The sequence below is a fragment of the Notechis scutatus genome, chromosome 3 (genome assembly GCF_049901735.1).
Source record: "Notechis scutatus isolate UNSWTSFEM ecotype Mainland chromosome 3, rNotScu1.2, whole genome shotgun sequence".
Taxonomy (NCBI): Eukaryota; Metazoa; Chordata; class Lepidosauria; order Squamata; family Elapidae; genus Notechis; species Notechis scutatus.
The window spans coordinates 123401197-123426084 of NC_142011.1; the positions used below are offsets into that span (position 1 = coordinate 123401197).

At 37.5% G+C, this 24888-nt stretch overlaps 1 protein-coding gene across 2 annotated transcripts; it reads left to right on the forward strand.

Moving 5' to 3' along the window:
• The first annotated feature begins 1875 nt into the window (after positions 1–1875).
• On the forward strand, positions 1876–22382 carry SLC39A6 (solute carrier family 39 member 6). Of its 2 annotated transcripts, none has more exons than XM_026672497.2 (10): positions 1876–2202; positions 6466–7077; positions 8521–8701; positions 8999–9168; positions 11255–11467; positions 11930–12026; positions 13963–14343; positions 15497–15577; positions 19453–19643; positions 21526–22382. In XM_026672497.2, exons 2-10 carry the CDS (start codon positions 6475–6477, stop codon positions 21676–21678), a joined length of 2070 nt encoding a protein of 689 aa, XP_026528282.1. In that variant the 5' UTR covers positions 1876–2202; positions 6466–6474; the 3' UTR covers positions 21679–22382. The 2 variants fall into 2 exon arrangements, with proteins under 2 accessions (XP_026528282.1, XP_087817254.1); XM_087961128.1 differs by having other exon boundaries at positions 2096–2202; positions 6466–6607.
• The last annotated feature ends 2506 nt before the right edge of the window (positions 22383–24888 follow it).

Sequence of the window (24888 nt, forward strand, 5' to 3'; positions counted from 1 at the left end):
ATGAATATTAATACTAATGAATAGATTTGTATTACTTTTGATAATATAGTATAATTTTAGAATGTACCAGACAGAATCCCAATATATGTTATGTGTTTTATATTAAGTATTATAAATGTAGGGGAAAGAGATAAAGGCATCATACTCCATATAGTGTGCAGGAGAAGTTTTTTTTTTTTTTAAAGAAGGAAAATAAAGGGCTGGCTGGAATAGAACAGACAAAGAATAATAAATATTATGATATGAATTGAGAGGAGATAAATAAAATAAAATAAAATTGAGAAAATTTAAAGGAGAGGAGAAGACATATAGAAAATTGAAAATGTTAATAAGATATGAAATGGTATGTAAAATGAATATGAATTTGAATTTGTGTCTGTACCAAGAGTTTTAACCCGGGACTAAGCAACTTTCAGATAAGAGATTTTTTATGCTTTTATGTTTTGTTTTATGTGTATCTATGTATTGTTTGTCTTGAAAATAAAACTTGGTGTTTTTTTTTAAAAAAAACAAACTATGTGGGCCGCTGTATTTTACACCAACTAGAGCTTCCAGATGCTCTTCAACATTCAATGTTCCTCATTATTACCAGTTTTATAGAGATAGTTGCCATCAGCTGATCTCCAGGCCTTCTGATAAGTATTATTAGCATTGTATTAGTCAATGAAGATCTTATTTCCTTAAATTTCCTTAAATTTCACAAAATTATTTGACCTTGTTTGCTCACAGATGGATAGTAAGTCAATGATTGTAATTGGGAAGGGGCTTCATTTTGCTATGTTATGGTCCATGATTACAGTAAAGTAATTCAGTTTTTTATTCTTAGAAAACTCCAGCTTGGACTTTAAGGCAAGTGCTTTTGATCAGTGGCCAGCTCAGCCTGGAGTAAGACAGCACACATTGGCACCAGAGGTGGCATTCAGCAGGTTCTGACCAGTTCTGGAGAACAGGTAGCGGAAAGTTTAAGTAGTTCAGAGAACTGGCAAATACCACCTCTGACTGGAGATTTTACAGTATCCTTCCCCTGCCATGCCCACCAAGCCATGCCCCACAGAACAGGTAGTAAAATTATTTGAATCCCACCGATTGGCACGCTGTTCGAGGACAGCTGATCTAGTTTAGTTTCTCTGAGATTTAATTGAGCGAGTGCGTGAATATGTGTGCATATCTGACTCAATTCTGCTCAGCTGAGTATCTGGTGCAGCATTGAGGATGACAGTGTCAAAAACAGTCAGATTTTGAGAAATGAGAACCCGTGGTTTGATTCACATTTGGGACAAATCAACAATTGTCAGATCCCCAACTGTTCCGCCCTCTTTTACGTGGTTGGTTGTGATTTGTCTGTTTCAGGTTTAACGTCGGAAGTCCACAAAGATTTATACCCTGGATTCCTGTTTAATATCAAGGTGTTGCCCCCAAAGAGTTAGATCCACGATGATTCTAGGTCAGTGGGGTCTTCAAACTTGACTGCTTTAAGACTTGTGGACTTCAACTCCCAGAATTGCCCCTCCAGTCATGTTAGCTCAAGAATTCTGAGAGTTGAAGTCCACAAGACTTGAACTTGCCAAGTTTGAAGACCCTTGTTCTAGGTAAATGGATGTCATGGCTTATAGTGAGGCTTTCAGACAGATCCCAATATAAATATCAGAATTGACTTCATGCTATAGGGTTAGTTCAAACCCTAAAACTGTACAGATCTCCGCTTCGTGGAAGAAAAGCTTAATTGTTGTTAAACGTTACGCTACCCGCTGGATAGAAAAACCCGTTCTATCCACATCTAAGAGCGAGGGTTGGAGCAAAGAAGAGTCTGGCGAACCGCAAACATAAACCGACCAATTTCCGTATACTAAATTTCCACCAAGAGATCATCACTTCGTTGCCTAAACGTGAAAGCGCCTGCCACCTCACGCATGCGCAAGAGGCCGCCCTTCTCCCCACGTGGGCCGCCTTGCGTACAGTACTCTTTTGTCTTCGCTTTTCCCCCTTTCGACGAAGGCCCTCCTTTCCGAGGACGAAAGGCGGTGGAATTACGAAAGGCTTATTGGTTCTTATTCGCCCAGCTGATCAGAAAGCGTGTCCTGATTGGCTGTTTGGAGCGACGACGTCCCTCTTTTAGTTCGTAGAGGCCGGCTTGCCGCTCTCCTTCTCCGGGCGGCGAGTGAGTGAAGGCGGTTCCGGGCGCGGAATGGACCGTAGTAGTCGGTGAGGAAGCACGGCTTCGTGGTTTAAGTAGTCTAGGTTGGGGAGACGGGGTGGGGGCGGGGCGAGCCCTTAGCCCGGCGGCGCTAGTTGTACGGAAGTCGCTCTTTTGATGGTTGGAGGGTCCTAAAGGATCAGCAGCGATCGCTGAACTTCTCTTTTTCATCAGCCTCTCCCAATTGAACGGGGGAGAAAGTGGCTTGAGTTGATTACTAGTAGAATCAAGCGCCCGTCTCTCATGGCAGTCTATCTCTGGCCCTTCCTTGGGGCCCTCAGTCTGAATAAACAGGATCTGCTTTGGTTTTAATCAGGGCGGCAATTCTTGCACAATAGAGAGAGGGCAGGCTGCCTTTCTAATAGCTGTGAAGGAGGGACGTGTAGGAGAGGAGTTTCGCCAGGTGCAGGATTTTCCGCTCGTGGCATGCTGCAACTTGCCAAAATATCCCAGCGCTGCAACTGTTATGGGCAGAGAGCTCGGAGTGTCATTCCTGGGATCTGTTGGAGCCACTCTCCCAAGCTTAGGAGTCGCAGCCCTGAAGGCTCCAACCACAACTGGGACCACTTTACCAGGGACTCCTCACCTTAGGATCGCCCCTGAGCCTCACATTTCTGGTGCTCATTTGTTCAAGTGAGTTGGCCCCATTTTTACGACCTTTCTTGCTGCAGTTGTTAAGTGAATCACTTGTCGTTGTTAAATGAGTCAAACTCTTGTTAAGTGAGTCTGGCTTCCCCACAGACTTTTGCTTGTCAGAAGGTCGGAAAAAGGGATCATGGGATCCCAGGACACTGCAGCCGTCCTAAATATGAGTCAATTGCCAAGCATCTGAATTTTGATCACATGACCACGGGGATGCTACAATGGTCGTAACTGTGGAAACGGGTCATGAGTCACTTTTTTCAGTGCCGTTGTAACTTTGAACGGTCATTAAACAAACTGTTGTAAGTCGAGGACTACCATACTTTCCACATTCTTTCCACTTCCTCCTTCAGGTCCTGATGCTTCTCCAGCTTCTCATACTCCTCATTCCTGATGTTGCTGTCACTTGGCACAGCTACATCTATCACCACCCCTGTCCTCTGGTTTTTGTCTACTACCATGATGTCTGGTTGATTGGCCAGTACTTGTCTGTCTGTCCCATATTTAGTCTCCACTTTGCCACAGAATTTATTGGGAAAGTGGTTACAAGTTCTTCTTTGTTCAGTTCTTTTTAGTCAGCGGATGGAGGTCAAACTAAAATGAGAGGGATGGGGAGAACTATGTATGTTAAACTTGGAGGTTTTGAAAGAAAGGGAAGATATAAATAAACTGTTATAAAGTTTCTTGCAAATCCATGGTAAAAATATGAGTTGAATGGTAAACATAGAAATCTAAGATCTATGATGCCTTGTTGATATATCCATCTAGGTTTCCCCTGATTTTTAGATGTGGAAAGTGCACCTAGGACATTTGTCAATGCAAGAGTATAAGATGGGAAATCAGGAAGGAAAAAATTATCCCATAAGTGATAAGCTACTCAATCTTTTTAATGAAGGTTCATTGATTGTAGGTGTAGAGTAGATACATAGATAATATTCATGTAGCTGCAAATAGGTCATCTGGTTACTGGCACAGCATGAAATATACTCTTATCTGAGTTCTACAACGTCACCAAACAGGAAATGCTTGCAAAAGACCCTATATATTTCTACTGTAGTACCACTGTTTTACTATTCTGTATCTATTGTAAATTCAGTTTAAAAGATTAAAATGCTTATTTTAGAATTATATCCCACTTTATGATCAGTGGTAATTAACTATAAAATGCTTATTCTTGGACTTATGAAAACCCCAAATCCACAATCTCAGAAAATTAGAATATTGTGAAAAGGTTCAATATTCTACGCTCAAAGTGTCCCACTCTAATCAGCTAATTAATCCGTAACACCTACAAAGGGTTCCTGAGCCTTTAAATGGTCTCTCAGTCTGGTTCAGTAGGAATCACAATCATGGGAAAGACTGCTGACCTGACAGTTGTGCAGAAAACCCTCATTGACACCCTCCATAAGGAGGGAAAGCTTCAAAAGGTAATTGAAAAAGAAGTTGGATGTTCCCAAAGTGCTGTATCAAAGCACATTAATAGAAAGTTATGTGGAAGGGAAAAGTGTGGAAGAAAATGGTGCACAAGCAGCAGGGATGACCGCAGCCTGGAGAGAATTGTCAGGAAAAGGCTATTCAAAAGTGTTGGGGACTTTCACAAGGAGTGGACTGAGTCAGTGCATCAAGAGCCACCACACGCAGACAGATCCTGGACATGGGCTTCAAATATTGTATTCCTCTTGTCAAGCCGCTTCTGAACAACAAACAACTTCAGAAGCGTCTTAACTGGGCTAAAGAAAAACAGAACTGGTCTGTTGCTCAGTGGTCCTCTTTTCTGATGAGAGGAACTTTTGCATCTCATTTGGAAACCAAGGAGCCAGAGTCTGGAGGAAGAATGGAGAGGCACATCCTTGAAGTCCAGTGTGAAGTTTCCACAGTCTGTGTTGATTTGGGGAGCCATGTCATCTGCTGGTGTTGGTCCACTGTGCTTCATTAAGTCCAGGGTCAGTGCAGCCATCTTCCAGGAGATTTTGGAGCACTTCATGCTTCCTTCCGCAGACGAACTTTATGGGGATGCTGACTTCATTTTCCAGCAGGACTTGGCACCTGCCCACACTGCCAAAAGCACCAAAACCTGGTTCAATGACTGTGGGATTACTGTGCTTGATTGGCCAGCAAACTCGCCTGACCTGAACCCCATAGAGAATCTAATGGGCATTGCCAAGAGAAAGATGAGAGACATGAGACCGAACAATGCAGAAGAGCTGAAGGCTGCTAGTGAAGCATCCTGGTCTTCCATAACACCTCAGCAGTGCCACAGGCTGATAGCTTCCATGCCACGCCGCATTGAGGCAGTGATTGCTGCAAAAGGGGCCCAAACCAAGTACTGAGTACATCTGCATGCTTATACTTTTCAGAGGTCCAATATTGTTCTATGTGCAATCCTTGTTTTATTGATTGCATGTAATATTCTAATTTTCTGAGATTGTGGATTTGGGGTTTTCATGAGCTGTAAGCCATAATCATCTCAATTATGACACATCACAGCTTGAACTATCTTGCTTTGCATGTAATGAGTCTATCTCATATGTTAGTTTCACCTTTTAAGTTGCATTACTGAAATAAATGAACTTTTGCACGATATTCTAATTTTTCGAGTTTCACTTGTAGTGATGTTTATGCATGTTTAGTGGACACAGAATGCCAAAATGTTCATTGAGAATTCAGAAATAGGGAAATAGAAAATTGAGGGTGGGAGAGAAATGGAATAGAGTATGAATTCCAAAGGAGGGATACTACAGTATACAACTTTTTTTAACAAGTTTTCTTGTAATTATGTAATACTCAGTAAGATCAGGGCAATAAGCTACCATGACTTTTTTGGAATCAATTCAAATCTTTTTTGGGCAATAGAAATATTAGAGCTTCAGCAATATGGCCTTATGCCGATTTTGATAATTTAATACATTATTATTTATAACAACCAAAAGAAAAGATCTGAAAATATATAGGTTATTCCTGCAATGAGAAATATGATATGTACCATAGGGTTTAAAGGAAGCTTGGGTTTCGGATCTTGGTGGTCCAAAACAACCAGAAAAGTTGACAGCAGTTATGGAAACTGGCAGATTTACTACAGCAAGAATTTCAGTGGACGAGCACACAAATTTTTATATATATATAAAAATTTTTATATATATATATATAACTGGTTATTTAAATTTTATTAGCCAAAACAATAATTGTGCAACATTGGAAAATATTAGGTAACATAACAATTGAGTAGTGTATTAACAGTTCTCTACAATTACCACTTTAAAAAAAATTACAGTAGTAATTTGAAGTAGCAAGACTTCAAAAGCAGGATCTACAATTTTATCAAGTTTGGTTGGAGTTCATTATAATTTGATATGTTCTTTATATATGATAAATTTTCATATGTGTATTATTGTCTCTACAAATTGTAGATTGTTTTTTTCTATATTCTTTTTCTTTATATTATCTTGGATTTATGTTAAAGTAGTTACCTGGTAGTGCTTGAAATAAAAAAGCAGAATTTCATTTATTAAAATGTGTGCAATTTATCATTTTAAATTTGCAGCGGTTTCTTTTAAATTTTCTATTGCATGAATTGAATAATATACATGGCCAGTTTTTAAAATTAATTTTATGTCATTTTCTTTTCATAGGATCCTACTATGGCAAAGAAACTTTCTATAAGTTTTCTTCACTTACTTTTCACAATCTTGTTTTGTGATGCTTCCTACCCTAGCTTGGAACCAGCCACAATTTCACAAACTACAGAGAAACTCACTCCTGAAAAGGCAGCTGGTATTAATATTAGTTTGGCTTTATGTAGACAGAGACATCACCTTCAGGATCTCTTCTCTCGTTATGGGGAGAACAATACATTGAATATTGAAGGCTTTAAAAAATTGCTCCACAGCATAGGCATTGAGAAAGTTAAAAGAATAGATCACAATCATTACCACCATCATCATAATCATGCTACACTCAGGACAAACCCTGACAAAACCTATTGTCCTCATGATGAATCGGGTGATGCCAGCAAAGATTTTTGGAATAACCCAACAAAAGATGTGCCTAGAACAGAGAATATGGAGGACAGCCAGCAAGAATCCATGGATAACAAGAGTACAACCATTGCTCTAACAACAGCTACCTACACCACAACGACAGAGGGCAACCCTTTGCTACAACACTCAGAAACTGCAGAATTGTCAGCACGCATAGGCTTTGGCAACCCCAATCCCAGCACTGTTCTAGGAAGTAGCAGCGATGTAAGGTTTTAAATAGAAAAGCAAAGGAAACACTTGTTTTTATGAGGAGGTCTGAAACAGGAGGTTCCCTGTGTTCTAAAATTAGCAAATTACACAAAATATATTTGGAAAGAGGCTTTTTTTTTTAAAGACATTTGATATATAAGATTCTATTCTTTTAAAACCTTAATAATTTAGTTACCTCTTTAGTTTGTGGGTGTTCGATACTGTGTTATTCCACTTCCAACTAAAATACCTTCTAAGAGTTGGTTCAGATGCTTTCACATATGATAAATCATGCAAAGAGTTGCATGCTGAAGTTCCTCTTGTTCATCAGTATTTTAATCTTGCTCTTTGAAATAACAAACCAGGTTCTTTGACACTGGTTTTATTTTCCTTGTAATAAATTTCTGAAGCATTTTAAATTGAACAATCCAGTTTGGCAAACTTGGGATTGTGCTATCATTGACTGAGATTTGATCTGATCCTAACCTAATGAATAGCTTTCTACAACCTTGTAATGCTCACATTTAAACTAAATGTATTAATTCTTACATGCCTGCAATTTGCGATCTTTCTGAGAGTATTGAAATGTTTAAATATTGACAGGTTCAAAAGTGTGTGTGTGTGTGTGTGTGTATTCCTAAATTACATAACTGATTTATTAGCTCATAGAGAAATGCAGTTTTTATGTGGTCTGCTTTGCTTATAATTCATGTGTGAAACTTTGAATATGGTTCTCTTGGAAATTGTATAACTTGAATATGAATTGTATAGCTTGAACATTCATCATTATCACTACCATTAAAAGAGTGGGAGCTTTCTGGTTACATGAGTTACTTAAATAAAAAAAAGATAATTGTTATAGAGCTTTGCCAGTCCCACCCTTAACTTCTGAAAGTTATAAATCACCTAAATTTTGAAGATTGTATGTTTATATTAGTAATTTTGACATATTGGTCCATAATGGAAGAAAAAGCTCTATATCCATCAATTTTGCAAAAACTTACCTGAAGCTTGTTTATAAATTTATAAAGTCTGTCTGTAACCTAGGGCTGCTTTTGGATTGAAAAGATTTGCCAGTGACAACACAGTTGTCGGGGACTCCCAGTTGCCAAAAATAATGCAATCTTCAGGGATTTCATTTTAATATTTATAAAATTAGTTTGGCAGATTTTTTAAAAGACATTTTAGTTACCACATTATTTTCCTATAGCACAAGCCATGTTTTCAAAGTTAGTTGTATTATCCTTGATTATTAAACAGATTGTTAAATTATTTGTGACATACAAAAATGCATTTGTTCTATGATGCTATAAAGTAATCCAATATAATCGTGTTTGATGCATTTTTAACTTTTTTTTAAAAAAAATCACTTATGAAATTTGTCAGTTGAAGAAAAGCTGCTATGTTTTGAAATTATTTCTCTTAATGTGTGTATTTTTCTAACACATTTTTCCATAGTGCTTTAATACATCAGAAATGATGCTTTTCCATGGAATAAGTACTCAAGCGTCTTTGACAGCCACAGAATTTAGCTATCTTTGTCCAGCTATAATTAACCAGATTGATGGTAGAAACTGTATAATTCATGCAACAAGTGAAAAGACTGAAACAGCTCCAAAAACATATTCACTGCAAGTTGGTGAGTTTGATGGCAGATTTTCCATTTAATATTTCTACTTTCTCTTGTTTTTGATGGTGTAATACATTCTTATTCCAGGAGTGGCTTTATTTTGGCTGCATTATCTGAATCAAAACATTTGTATTTTTTATCTCAAGGAATAGGTCTTTTTATAAATGGCAACAAACTAACATAAAAATCCTACTGATCTTTCAGGTTAGAAAATTCTTTTAGCTAGTCACCAAAACAGAAGAATGCTGTTATTTAATAAAGAATGTATATTTGAATCATTCGATAAAAAAGCTTTTTTCTTTTCAGCTTGGATTGGTGGCTTTATATCCATTTCCGTTATCAGTTTTCTTTCATTACTGGGTGTTATACTGGTGCCGCTTATGAATCGTGTATTTTTCAAGTTCCTCTTAAGTTTCCTGGTGGCATTAGCAGTTGGAACTCTAAGCGGGGATGCTCTTTTGCATCTCCTTCCACATGTAAGTACATTGTTTTTTCTTTTAATAGTGCATATGTTCCTTTGAAGTATAGCAGGGCTCTTTGGTCAATGGAAGCCTGTAAGTAGAAAAAGGACTCATAATGAAACAAAAGCATCTAATCTGATGACCTTGTGTTGTACTTATCTTTTAAATATCCTCTGCATTAGATACATTTTTCTTAACAATGTTAGAGCTAAAGTAAATGTACTACTGATGATGGGAATATAGTATACTCAGTCACACAGTTTTATGCCAGCTGTTAGGTATGGGATGAAGCAACTGCAGGAAGGGGGAGTTTAGCCAGCTCAAGTCCTGCTGAAAAACCACTATTCACTCCCAGTGGAAATTCTGCTGGGGCATCATCATTATTTGCATTTAAAAAGTCACATTATTTTATCAGCCCTTTGATGGATTTGACCATAGGTGTGGAGTAAGAGAAATACATAATTGCTTCAATTTAATTTCTTCTCCTCCCCTTGTATATTCAATCTTATGCCATTAAAACCCAGAAGATCCCATTGTGCCTGGTCTCTTGAACTGTTTTGGGTCTCTGTTTCTATTTATTCAACCCTATTTATTCAACCTATAAGCATGCATGGTAATATAAAACCTGTCAGGTAGAATTCATTGTAAATTGTAGTGTTTGCATTTCTCAGGAAAAGTTTGCTTTGTGAAACTTTGTGTATGTATGCAAGGGAGAAATCCCCCCCCCCCTTCCTTTGTTCTTGTAGCTCTCATCACTTATAGTGGGAGAAAAATCACCCCTTCCTGCTTTGGTTGAAGAAAAATATTATTTTTGGAGAAGAGCATAATGGGATGTTTATAGCATTGCAATTTGTACACGTGACAAGGCCGTTCTGTAGCAATCTGATTTAGTAACACAGGATTTAAATGGCTAAACATTTTTGGCACAGAAATCAAAGAAAGACAGACATTCAATAGATAATTGAATATGAACATTTATAAAATCTAAACTTTTGAGATTTTTCATATTTTTTCCTTTACATTTGGTATCCAGGCTCATTAGCATGTACCGTAGTTCACATATTTTTCTCCATAGATATTCCTTGTATAAGCTTGTTCCATCAATTGGTTCAAGCTGTGCTTGATTACATACTGGAAAAACTTACAATTGATGTTGTCAATTATGGTTTGTGGTCAGGTTAGATTTGCCAAATAATACAAGAGCTATTCTCTGTCATTCAGTTTGAGGGGACTGAAAGGTTTTAGCATCATAGCTGTCTACTGTATTCAAAGCAAATAAATCTAGGGATTATATGAACCTGTGTGACATTTTGGCTAAAAATAAGTAAATATTTGGTATAATTTTGAAATACTTTGTAGCTGGCATAAAGAAGCTTTTGAGTTTCTAAATGTAACTATTATACTAAATGTGTAGTTTGACAGTCATCTGAATATATTTTGAGTCTTATCCCTGGAATAGTCAATGTTTCACTAATTTTTATTCCACAGCTGAGGTATCACTCTTTTTTTTTTAAATGACAGTGACCAATATCCTGTAGGTCAAATTAATACAACAATTCCTCCCACCTCCACCAAACACACACAAATGCCACATTTTTCTTGGAGATTTTGCAAAGACTACAAGGACTTTCGACTCTATAATCTCTGGAATATGACTTCCATATTCTTATGTATAGTCTGAAATTATGGAGTTTATTGTTTTAGAGATATCCCAGGCCTTAGTCTGTCAGTTTTACTTGTGGGTGGTCACTGATTGCAATAAAATGCAAGTTTCACCTTTTCTATCTTGTTATCTATATATCAAGGACCCCCAACCTTTTGAGCACCAGGGACCGGTTCTGTGGAGAGAGGTTTTTGTGCAGACCAGAGGAGGCGTGGTTTCACATGCTGCCTGCATCCCATGGATGGAGCTTCACTTGTTTGTGTGCCCAGTTTGTGGCATGCCACAACCCGGTGCCAGTCCATAGACTGGGGTTTGGGGACTCCTGCTATATACTGTACTTGGGTTGACAAATATCCCTATTTTTCTACTCATCCTATGTCATCTTTTTTATATGGAGTATTGTCTAAACTATTTTTCTTTTTAAACTTCCACATTCAGTCTCATGGAAAGCACCATCATCATCATGAAAAACCTTTGATGGCACACAGTAACGATCTCCCTTTAAAGCATCTAGTTTTCCAAAGTTCAGAAGAAAATGCTTATTTGGATTCTACATGGAAAGGCCTCACAGCTCTTGGAGGATTATATTTTATGTTTCTTGTTGAGCACTTGATCACATTAATTAAACAGTTTAAGGATAAGAAAAAAAAGGTAAGAAACTACTGGTTTTCATCACAATTTTGTTTTGCTTAAATGTTCTTTTATGAAATTGCTTGAAAGTAATACTTTTAACCAATTGATAGAATAATGCTCTCATTGGATATTGCTTTTCTATAATAGTCTCAGTGACCTAGATTTCACCATTACAGAGGAAGTTTTTCAAAGAAAAAAAAACCTGATGTATCCTCAAGTATAAACTGAAGACTGAATTTTAAGTCCTAGCTGATGTATGATTTTAAAACTGAATGAAATATTACAAAAGCAAAAATCTATAGGGTTTTTTCTAACCAGTCTGCTACTAATAGAAATTTCACATGTATTTCAACATTTTTCTATTCCACTGTCTATATTTTCTATTCCACTGTCTATATTTTTCTATATTCTGTTGATATATGTGTCATTCAGGAGGTATAGCCAAAATGTTAACTTCAGTGTATTTTTTTTTGGAGCTAGAAAAAAAATGATGATGATGAATCAGAAATCAAGAAACAGCTGTCTAAATATGATTCTCAACTTTCAGCAAATGATGACAAAATAGATGCAGAAGATAGTAAGTTTCAATAAACTTTGTATAAGTATCAGAATCTTTGTGAAATGTATTTATGGCAACATAAGAGGATCTGAGATCTAGTATACTAGTGTGGAAGCTTTCAGTTTTTAAGTAACATAATATAAATCCCTGTATACAAACCATGTTTTTTTTTCTATTTTGCATGTGTTTATCTGCAATTTGAAAAAGCCTACAATTTTTCTTTGGGTACTAAGAGCACTAGAGAGTTCAAGTAAACCAAGAATGAACAAAAATATATTATTTTCAATTTTAAATGCATTATAGATTTCACTTTCTAATACAGTATTGGATATAAAAAGGAGAAATAGCCTTTTCTCTTCTAACAGAGCTCTCTGTTGTCTCCCCATCTCTGATAAATATATTAAAAAGTGAATGAAAATTGTCCTCTCCCTTTAATAAAACATTTCATTACAGAGAGTAATGAATGAGATACACTCTGTTAAGAAACGTTTTGTTGTTGTCATAAAAGAGTGCTGACTTAGCATTTATCCACATTTTCATTTTTTTCAGCCTCTTTTGTGTTCCAAATATTAACATAGGGAAGATAAACTTGAAGTAGGGCAGCCAATATGCATCTCAGTTCTTGACAATCTAGAAGCTCCCTTCTCAGCCTCAGGTTTTGAAAGATAGCTGCTACAGTTATAAAGAAAAATCTTACAAAACGTCTAATAATTGTAATAGGGTGTATAAGTGATGCAGGAATTGTTTGGAATATCCCTAATTTCATAATTTTTCATCATCATGTATTATTACTATAATGATCTAGACTTTATTGGCTGTTTCCTGCATTTTTCCACTAGAGGCTACTAGAGCTTTTTTTTGGCAAACATGATCTTAGTTTCTCTTTATTGCAACCTCCTTTTTATTTCAGTTTTTTTTTTTTTGCTCCATAAGAGGTTCTCTTCATTGTCATTTTTTTGTGTGTATTTCCCCCCACACCCAGCCTTTTATTGTGTGTGTGCCCTGGAGTCAGACTAAAATTTATGATCTCCCAGCTTCTAACCTTGTGCCTTAACCACTATACCAACTGGCTCTTGGGTACAATATGCCAGCCCTTCTTTTGTTACCCAGAAATTTTGCAGAGAGATGATTGATATTTGCTGTCCTCGCGTCTCTAGATTCTGCTAGTTATTATAAAAAATACTATACATTGTTAGCTAAATCAAAAAATGTATATAATGAGCCATCCCTGTGCTATGTTGATCCGTCTGAAGTTGATTTGGCCTTTATGAGTAAGTTTTGAAAAGGATTGCACTGCTTCTTCTCTAAGTGATTTTTACATGCTGCAAGATAATGGCTTAAAATCATTTGTGCTGGTGGACACATCAGGAATTTTGTTGCTAAATAGTTACCATTATAATAAAATCATTTTTTAAAAAAAGTTGCCATGGTGGCCCTGACAAAATCAGTTCATGAGAATATTCCAGGATGCTCCCAATTATCTCCACTTTTTGTAACCGTAGGCATGTGGACACACCTGCAAATGAAAAACAAAGCTTATAATCGTTATTTTTATTTTCTCATTAATGTCACTTTTATGAGTGCAATCTATTTTTGAAAAAAATGAGGTGAGACAGGAAACCTGATGGGTATTTATCTTGATTATTATGGGCACATGTTGGAACCTGAACTTTAGGTGCATTTATGCACAGGCCAGATTTTAAAGATATGATTCTAAACATGTAACATAATGTATGGTTAAAGTGTGCCTGCCTTTTATGAGTTTGTCCTAAAACATAAAGCAGATTAGAACATTCTTTACCTCCTTGCATGGTATAGTTCCAATAAAAAACATGTGAAAATAAAACAACTAAAGTCTTTTAGCTATATACCAAACATTCTAATTATTTCTTTTTTCTTCGATTGGATAATTATTTGAGTTTTTTTCTTTTTTCTTTTCTTTTCTCCCTCCAAGGGCCTGAAAATTATTTGGGGTCACTTTCTCAAGAACCACCAAATTTCCTATCTCAGAAACCCATGGTACAAGAAGAAGAAGAAGAGGTCATGATCGCACCCACCCACCAAGAGACAGCTGATCATGAATATGCATCCAGAGGATGTAGAAACAAATGCCATTCACACTTGCATGACACTCTAGGTCAATCAGATCATCTCAGTCATCATCACCATGACTACCATCATATCTTGCATCACCATCACCATCAAAATCATCACCCACATAGCCACAGCCAGCGGTATTCAAGCGAGGAATTGAAAGATGCTGGTATAGCTACCTTAGCTTGGATGGTAATAATGGGAGATGGCCTGCATAACTTCAGTGATGGTCTGGCGATTGGTGAGTGCATATGTGTTGGCTTTCCTTGTGGCTGCTAATTCATATAGGTAAATGGGAGCAACATTGCAGCAACTTTTTTTGTAAATGCAGAAGAGGAATAATAAAAAAAGATTTTATTATTAAGTTTACCAGGACTCTCAGTATTTTCCCAGCTAATTTATCAATATCTCATAAATTCCAAATTCATTAAAATACACGTGTCATTTTTTAAACATAACTAGCATTTAGATAAACGTGAATCTTATTTGTCTGTCTTCCTGTCTATAGGCTCTGCTAATAATGGGTTATTTTTTTCCTCATAGCCAAGAATCAAGATGCCTTAGTTTTAAAGTACATAAAAATTGTAGGTGGTCCTCACTTAACAACCACTCATTCGAAGACCACTCAAGCTTACAATGGTGTTGAATGAATGGTAGTTATGATAGTCTTCGTACTTACATCAGTCATAGCATCATCTCCATGATCACATGATCTCGATTTGTGACCTCTGATGGATTTCTACACACAAAGTCAGTGGGAAAGCCAGCAGGGAGCCACGAACGGCATCCAGGTGACATCCTCAATTAAGCTACTGTTATTCACTTAATGTCAGAAACTGAAGATGCTAGAATGGCTGTTGGTAAATAGTATGGTCATGCGATGCTGTGTTTTATGATTGTATCACTTAGCAACAGAAATTCTGGTCCTAATTACTGTTGTTAAGTGAAGATGAACTGTAGTCGTGTTGTTATTGCGTTAGCTCTTTATCCTACTGCATCTTATTAAAAGCTGTAGTTTTGTGACTTTCATGTAGCTGTACACTGCTCTCCATTTAAATTGAAATTCTAAACAAGTACACAGATAGGAAATTGATTCTCTTCACTAGAACTAAAATAGAAATAAGAACGGCCTTAAGGGCTAGCCGAAAGTATATAGCTTTTGTCCAGAAAATATTTTTTAACGTTTCTTTATAGGGAGCGTATTTCTTACAACTAGTCATTTCTTGTTCTCCCTTGTATGATTTTAGTCCATGGTTCTTGCAATACAGCATCTATACAATACACAATACTAATTAAAAAAACATATTTCTTAATTTAAATTTGTTTTTGGGTTTGCCTGCATTTTCCAGTGTGATTGCTTTTAAAAAAAAATAATGTTCATTCATTTTTCCTAGGGGCTGCTTTCACTGAAGGTTTATCCAGTGGCTTAAGTACATCTGTTGCAGTCTTTTGTCATGAGTTGCCACACGAATTGGGTAAGACATACATATTTGAAAGTAGTAAAATATAATTTCCATGCTTTAATTCAGGGGTCCCCAAACTTGGCAACTTTAAGACTTGTGGACTTCAACTCCCAGAATTCCTCAGCTAGCCATGGCTTTAATTGGTATATCGACTGCAAAGTAATATTAATAAAGTCCCAAATTCCCATTGCTGACTCATTAGTATTTATTTTTGTTTAAATGTTGAATAGTAATCTACCATTTTGTTAAGGTTTATCACAATGTAATTGTCTTCTTGGATCAGAGAAAACAATTGTTTCTCACAGCAACCTATCAAGCATACACAATGGAGTCACAAAGTATATCAGAACAACAATCTGCTTTTGTTCCTTTGCAATTGTTATTCTTCTGTTTTTAAATATATTATAAAAGCCCTTGTACCTATAGTAGTCATTGATAAGCTTGTTCTTCATAGATTTTTCTGTGTTTCTTTTTTGTACACCTTCTAAAGCTAGGTTTATGGCCATCGTTACGTTACGTTTAATTACATGCTATGGGTTCTGGTTTTGTGAAAGATTGAGAAATACATTCTCTTCCTCCACATTTTCAACATTCCAAATTTCCCCCTTTTTCTAAACTAATCGCAACACTTGTTACTTTGCTGATGGGAGAATTATTTTAATTCTCTGATTATTCTGGAAGGCTTTTCTGTGCTTTAGTATCACTTTTTGGGGGGACATCTTAGAGCATGAAAAAACTATGCACGGTATTCTAAATGTATTCCAAATTCCTAAATTTGTATCAAGCCATTACTGGAAATTAGATTGATTTCCATTTTCTAATGATCTTGTTGAGAAATGAACTTTTTTTGCTTTTTGGATATTGAGTTGTTTTTATTAAGCTGTCAACTTCCAACTCAGTATCCCTTCTGGATATGCAGGTAGTCCTTAATCTACGACCATTGAGTCAGTGACCAATGATGCTGAATAAGAATAATAATTTATTTTATTTATTTATTTATTTATTTATTTGATTTGCCAATTGTTTACAAGATAGTAAGTATAAGTGTATACATAGTTGTGAATACATGAAATGGGTACATATAAGAAAAATAAAAGAATAAGAGAAAACAATAGGACAGGGACGGTAGGCACGTTGGTGCGCTTATGCACGCCCCCTACAGACCTCTTAGGAAAGGGGTGAGGTCAATAGTAGACAGTCTAAGGTTAAAGTTTTTGGGGTTTGGGGAAGAGACTACAGAGTCGGGTAGAGTATTCCAGACATTGACCACTCTATTGCTGAAGTCGTATTTCCTGCAATCAAGTTTGGTGTGGTTTACTTTGAGTTTGTATCTATTGTGTGCTCTTGTGTTGTTATGGTTGAAGCTGAAGTATTCATTGACAGGTAGGACATTGCAATGTATGATTTTATATACCATGCTTAAGTCAGACCGAAGACGGCGTAATTCAAGGTTTTCTAGTTCTAGAATTTCAAGTCTGGTGGCATAAGGTATTCTACAATGAGTAGAAGAGTGGAGAACTCTTCTTGTGAAATATTTCTGGACTTTCTCAATTGTGTTAATATCAGATACGTAATGAGGGTTCCAGACTGATGAACTGTATTCGAGTATTGGTCTAGCAAATGTTTTGTATGCTCTGGTTAGTAGTGTGATATTACCAGAGAAAAAGCTACGTAGGATTAGGTTAACAACTCTTAATGCCTTTTTTGGCTATGTAGTTGCAGTGGGCTCTAGCACTTAGATCATTAGAGGTGAGTATTCCAAGGTCCTTTACAGAGCTTGGGTCATCAACAAGATCTTGGCTATTCAGCTTGTATTTTATTTTCTGATTTTTTTTGCCAATATGTAGGACAGAGCATTTATTTGTTGAGATTTGAAGTTGCCATTTGTTTGACCATTCAGATACATAGTCAAGATCTTTTTGTAGGGTAGCAGTATTGTCTGTGGTATTGAACAGCTTTACATCATCAGCGAAGAGAACGCAATTGCTCTTAATATGATCACAGAGGTCATTTATGTAGAGTATGAAGAGAGTTGGTCCTAGAACACTGCCCTGGGGGACACCACTATTGACAGGTACTGGATTTGATAGGACGCTCCCGATTTTGACCATTTGTTGTCTGTTTGACAGGAATGCTTCTATCCAGTTATTCAGTTGTCCAGAGATACCATAGGATTTTTCAGTTGTCCAGAGATACCATAGAATTCTCTGAATAAATCTCAGAGTTCCAGCTGTTCCAGGACACCCTCATTCACATGATTGTGATCTGAGTGCTGGGCAGCCCATTTGCACTTTCAGCATTGTCATGCATCACACAATCGTGATCGCCAAGTGCAACTTTCCTTGCTGACTTCCCCAGTCAATGCAGAAGCTAGCAGGGAAGATTAGAAGTTTCCAGAGAATGCCCCCCCCCCCCATATGTGCACCCTTTTCCAGCCCCTCTGTGCTCGCACACACTGGCCACTAACACAACCCGGTGCATGCTCCTTGATCCATGCAATACCTCTTATGTCTCCTTCCTTCCCTGCACACCTCTCATGCACCTTCCATGACTTATGCCACACCCCGCACACAATGTGTCCTACACACCCTCCCAAATCCCCTCACATCTTCCCTGATCTGCGCCATACCTCTATGTATGGCCAACCTTAGAGTCTATTGGCGCAGATGTGAATTTAGGATTTATTGAATACCACCCACAGTTTCAAACATGGTCTGGTGATTCAGTTTTAAACAACACAATAAAACTTTTCAATAGAATAAAAGAACAAATTAACAGTTAATAAAAGACAAACAAATATTTCATTAATCAACAAGCTAATTTAATTTTATTGCCTATTTACTGCAGCTATCAGTAGTAGTAGAGTTCATAATATTCAGAAGCATATTCCAAACTCACCAAATCTAATCTATTTTGGTTCACTTGGTGAAGATTTGACCCAATTCAATTGCATGCTTCTAATTTAAAGGGTTTTATAGTAGTCCTTGATTTATAGCTGGTTGCTTATTAAACATTTAAAGTTAAAATGGACTTCAGTAAAGATACTTATAATCTGTCCTGAAAGGTATGCCTGCTGCGTGCACACGTGTGCGCATACGCCCACACATTCCACAGTCACATGATCACATTTTGGGTGGTTGGCAACCTGTTTGCATTTATGATCAAGTTGCAGCATCCCATGGTCATGGGATCTTAATTTGCTGTGTCTTTTTGCTCTTTTCCAATAGAAAATGGCAAAAAATACCCACTAGATATGCTGGATTCCCTTAACAAGTTTGTGGTTTGGTTAACGACCATAGTGACTCATTTTACAACAGCCATAAAAATCAGTTATAAAATCAAGTCCAATCATACGGTGCCTTGATTTACGACTGCAATGACTTACAATTGAAATTCTGGGCTTCACTGTGATCTGGAGGACCACTTGTAATGGCAAATTATTTCAAAGTGTTTTATTCCACATTAATATAAATTGTAGAAGTGTGTGTTAGAATAATGGAAAAACTCAGATTTGTGAAATCTGTGATTATACTACATTTATGAGCTGCTCCTTAAAGATACTTATAATCTGTCCTTTTTTTTTTTGGTGTTGTACTCTAGCTGCGAGAGACAATCATGAAATCCTGTGTCCTATGTGTATACAGTCCTAGTTTGTATATATTTGTGTATCGGCAAACACATAAAAAGGATAAAACATGACAAAAGCAATTATGCTCCTGCTTGTCTCCATTCTCCTAAAGTTTTGAAGTACCTGATTATATGAAAGCAAGTGATTTTTTTTAAAGGATTTTTTAAAAGCTCATAATGTTTTGGCATGTCTTCCATGTGGGGTGGAATGCTGACATTTTAATACAAATGATTGATGTAAACATATTTCTCTTTTGAAGGAGACTTTGCTGTACTACTCAAAGCTGGTATGACTGTCAAACAAGCTGTTCTTTATAACGCTCTCTCAGCTATGCTGGCATATCTTGGAATGGCTACTGGGATACTTATTGGCCATTATGCTGACAATGTTTCCATGTGGATTTTTGCCCTTACTGCTGGGCTGTTCATGTATGTCGCTCTTGTTGATATGGTAAGTATATGCTTATTAATAGATATTAATAGCATTCCAATACTTAGGAATGCCAGTGAGATATTATTACGGGAATACTAGCCTGGCATTGACTTCAAAATATGCTTATACTCTATAGAAGTAATGATTAGAGGAGTTGCGGTAGGGTGGGGAAATAATGTTAGCTTAGTAAACCTTTACCCAAATAACATGGCCATTCTGGCTATTACAGCCAGATAGATTCATTCATCCAATTGTTATGATTTTCTGAGTGCCATCCTGGATTCATTTTAAGAATGAAACCTAGACACACACATTCCTAGGTAGGATTCTAACTAATGCATTGTGGGAGTGGGTGGGAAATAGTATACTAAGAAGAATTTCAAGATTGGTTGAAGCACAATACTTTCAACCCATACTTGATCACAGGCAACCAGCCACAGTAGTCTTTTAAGTGAGATAACGATCAATGGATCCAGGAAGTGTGGAAAATTAAGTCATTTACTGAAAAATAGTAATAGAAATATAAAGAAAGTGAATTTGGTTCCTTAATTTTCTAGATATGCGTGGCGGGGTGGCCTAGAGGTGGAGCTCTCACCTCACAATCAGGAGGCTGTGAGTTCGATCCTAGGTAGCTGCAGATACTGTATTTCTCTTCTTGGGCGCAATGAGTAATTGTCTGCTGTAAACTTAGCATAGGCCTCAGGAAGGGTACCTGACTAGTAAACACTTGAGTTCCACTCAGTTACCCTGACTTCACCCCAATGCAAGGGATTACAGCAGTGGTCCCCAACCTTTTTTGTACCAGGGACCGGTTTCAAGCAGAAACATTTTTCAAGGACCGGGGGAGAGAGAATCCGACTTTGGTAGTTTGCTTGCAGACGTTTCATTACCTGACTAGGTAACATCTGATGTTGTTACCTAGTCGGGTAATAAAACGTCTGCCAGCAAACCACCAAGTTCAGGGAGCGCCTTGGTCCTGCCTCCCTCAGCCCCATCCCTCAGGTGTCTCCCTCCCTCCCTCCCTCAGGTGTCTGCCTCGTTCCTCTCTCAGTCGCTCTCTCGCTCCTACAGCAGCCCAGGAAGAAACTGCTTCAAAGAAGCCGGGGTGGGGGTGGGGTGGCTTTCCTGTCGCCACAGCTTCCCGAGCGCCCGTTTCACCCCACCCCGCCCGCCCGCCCGCTCGCGGTTCAATCCACAGTGCTCCGTTCTACCTGCCTGCCTGCCTGCCTTCTTCGTTTCGGAGCAGCTTCGGCTGATAAAAAGAGGCGAATAGTTATTATTCTCAGCCGAAGCTGCTCCCAAACAACCAGACAGGCAGGCAGGCAGAACGGAGCACTGTGGATTGAACCGCGAGCGGGCGGGCGGGTGGGGTGGGGGTGAAACGGGCGCTTCGGGGAAGCTGCGGCGACAGGAAAAGCCCCCCCCCCCCGGCTTCTTTGAAGCAGTTTCTTCCTGGGCTGGTGGAGGAGCGAGAAAGCGACTGAGAGAGCTGAGCCAGAGAGCAGGACAGGCTTCGGTTGCTTCCTCCCTCCCCTTCTTTCATTTGTGTCCTTGATCCCCGATCCCAGCAGCATTCACCGAAGGCGAAGAAAGCCGCCATTTTTTTTAATTTTTTTTTCTTTGCGGCCCGGTAAAGAGTGCTCCACGGCCCGGTACCGGTCCGCGGCCCGGTGGTTGGGGACCCCTGGATTACAGGACATTAAAAAAGAAATCTAGATATATTGACCATAGCTGCCTGGAAATAAGAATAGGAGCATATTTTACAGATGGGAATACACTTCAATATTTTCTAGCAGATTTTGTATGTATAATCAATGTCACCAGCATTAGCCACTGCACATGTAGAAACATTTATTATAATATGCATGACTTAAAAGTGTGTATGTTTCTTTTAATACAGGTACCTGAAATGCTTCACAATGATGCTAGCGATCATGGATGCAGCCGCTGGGGATATTTCCTGTTACAAAATGCAGGAATTCTATTAGGTTTTGGTATCATGTTACTTATCTCGGTGTTTGAACATAAAATTGTGTTCAGCATAAATTTATAGGATTCATATTTATAGGATTTATAGGACTCAGAGCTGCACTTGAGGAGGTGGAAGAAGTTTTGCCAGTTTCTTGTTCCTCCTGATCCTCCAGGGAGGATGAGAGATGTAAAGGTACGGGATGATGAACGAAAACTGTGAAATCACCCCACCCCACCCTTCTTTATTCAAGGGTAAACCACTGAAGGATTACAGTTGCTTCCATGAACTGAAGTTTCTTTGTTTATTGAAGTGGTACACTGCTTCAGCTGCATGTTCTGTTTACTTTTCATACTATTGATATTGTCGTATAGTTTAATTGTAGGCACTTTCCCTCCCATTAATTAGTCATAGAGATTTTAATAATATAGTCTTTCATAAACTGCAGGGGATTACCAGTGGCAGAGAGAAAATTGGCTTATTAAATATTACCTTTTTCCAAGCATAGTGAAAAATGAAACTATAAATGGTTTGTAACTTGAACTTTCTTTAAACAAAAATAATATTGCTAATCTGATTAGAGCATGCATTGCTAGAGTTTGTCTTGTATGTTAAAGTGGTACAAACACATTGACTATTGTTGCTTTTAAGATGTAGAAAAATCTAAAATTATCACCTTTTTTTCTTGGTAGTGATGGTGGAGAACATTTATGTTACTGCAAATATGTATTCCAATGAAGAGATCTAATATTTTATTTGCAATTAAAATTACATGATCCTTGGTCTGACTAAATGTCCAAAGTATGTCTTTATATTTATCAAGATGCCCCCACTCGCCTGTAGCTGTTACTGCATACCTATGTACTCTGCAAAGGGGTTGATGGATAAGTGGAGGTTTTAGAGGGCTGGAAACACTTCCTGAATCCCAACTGTGTGTTTGCGGAATTGAGTGCCCTGCATGCTGATTGATTCTGATTTCCTACTGGGAGATGGGAGAAGGCAAGGCACATCCAAGTGGGAAAAGTTAAAATTAGCTGGCGTGTAAAAAGTTGTTCAGGGATGCAACCATCCCTGAACAACAGCGGCATAAGTTTCATTCAGTGCAATGCCATGGAAGTCTATTCCAGCCTTCATGAATGAATTAAGTAGATGAAAATCTGGAATAGGATATATAATGGAGGATTTCTGCTATGAGTTGTGTATTTGTATGGTTATAATAATCGAGGTACTGTCTAAATTTCTGGGTACATGTGAATCTTCAGCAGCCATTTGATAGATGATGCATATTTGAATCAGAACAACTTTTTCACACCATACAGTATATGCTCAAAATAGAAGAAGTGACAGAACATTCTTTGCTTTCTAAGGATCTGCATTCTTTAAAAAACTGCTATTATGAAAAAGTTGGATAACATATGTAACAGAAAACTGCCAGAGCACTAAACTGGCTGATAAAAGACATTTGTTAACTCAGCTTCGTGTACAATTTGATCGGTCTTTTAAGGACAAAATGCACAGATGCAGATGAACATGTTACTTTGATACACAGAAGAAAGTACAGATATCTCCTATGGCAAGTGGAGGTAAAGGAGTTGTAAAGAATTTTAGGAGTAATACTCTGATTGCTTTCTCTACTTTGTTATTGTCACAATAACTATATGAGCTGTGGCGGCGCAGTGGTTAGAATGCAGGCTACTTCTACTGACTGCCAGCTGCCAGCAGTTCGATTCTCACTGGCTCAAGGTTGACTCATCCTTCCAAAGTCATTAAAATGAGGACCAAATTGTTGGGGGCAATATGCTGACTCTGCAAACCGCTTAGAGAGGGCTGTAAAGCACTGTGAAACGGTATATAAGTCTAAGTGCTATTGCTATAAGCAGAAAGAGAACTAGCCAGAGTCACTTTTTCTTCAACATTGCTAACCATTATATCACACGTACCATGTTTTAAGGATGTCCCTCAATAACCATGATCGTTCAGAATTGAATCCTGTGAATGTCTTATGTCAAACTTGAAAGTAACATCTTTTCTTTTTCAGAATATTTTAATATTGTATATGTGAAAAGAGAGCGACAACAAAATTAAAATTTGCATAAACTAGTAAAAATCAGTTTACATGTGTTTCCAAAGTAAGTTATATCAGTTATATATTTAATTAATGTTAAGAAAAATAGGAAATTAAACATTATATGCAGACTTCCAAATAATCAACTCATGATGGCAAAGCATGCATTCTTCAGGTCATTTGTATAATTGATAACAGAATTCACATTCCTACTATGTAGGTTTTGTTTTTTACTTTTTATTTTTAGAACACTTTTTTGGTTTTTAGCTACAGAGAAATAAAATAGATTTCTGTTGTGCTGTATCAGTGTGAGTTCATTTGCATATTGTAGCTAAAAATGCTTTAAAATATGAGATGGTTTTAGAATTGTTGCAGAAAGATTAAAGGAACTAATTAAAGCATTCCAGAAAAGCAATTTATGAGAGAAAAGGCAAAATCAGCTCTTAGAATTCCATATTTTGTTCTTTAACCGGGAAGGGGAAAAGATTGCTAGCTGACCAAATCCCAGGAGATGTGAAACAAACCTTTCAAAATATCCACTTGAAAGCCACATTGATAAACCAAGCCCATAAACAGTGTTGATTGGAGAAGACAAGAAAAATATTGATTTGATGCAAATCAGTGGGAAAAATATGATGATGCATATTTTAACTCCTACCAACCTTGCAGTCTTGTCTACTCTTTACTGGGGGTTTTGGCCAGAAAGACCAAGATTCAAGTGTGAACACTGTAACATTCTGTCGTGACACAGATTGGTTCAGGATCAAAAAGGGAGTTAGACAGGGATGTATTTTATCAACATTTTTGTTCAATCTGTATGCTGAAATAATCGTGTGGAGATTGACCTGGAATTGCCTGAGTTGGGAGTGAGAATTGGAGGAAGAACTATAAATAATTTGAGGTACACAAATGATACAACATTATTGACTGAAAATAAGGAAGACCTTGAAGAAATGATCTGAAAAATCATGGACGACAGTAAAAAGGAGGGTTGAATTTTCAGGAAAACAAAGATAATGACAAAAGCTGCAGATGGACATGAGATGTTAAAAATCAACAAGGACAAAATTGAATTAGTTTGAAAATTTATTTTCCTTGGATCAAAAATTGTTCATGATGGCAGTTGGATTCCTAAAATCAATGCAGGATATCCTTAGGCTGCACTGCAATGGTTAACATGACTAAAAACTGGAAAAGCAGAGAGATTGGTATAAATACAAAAAGCAGGC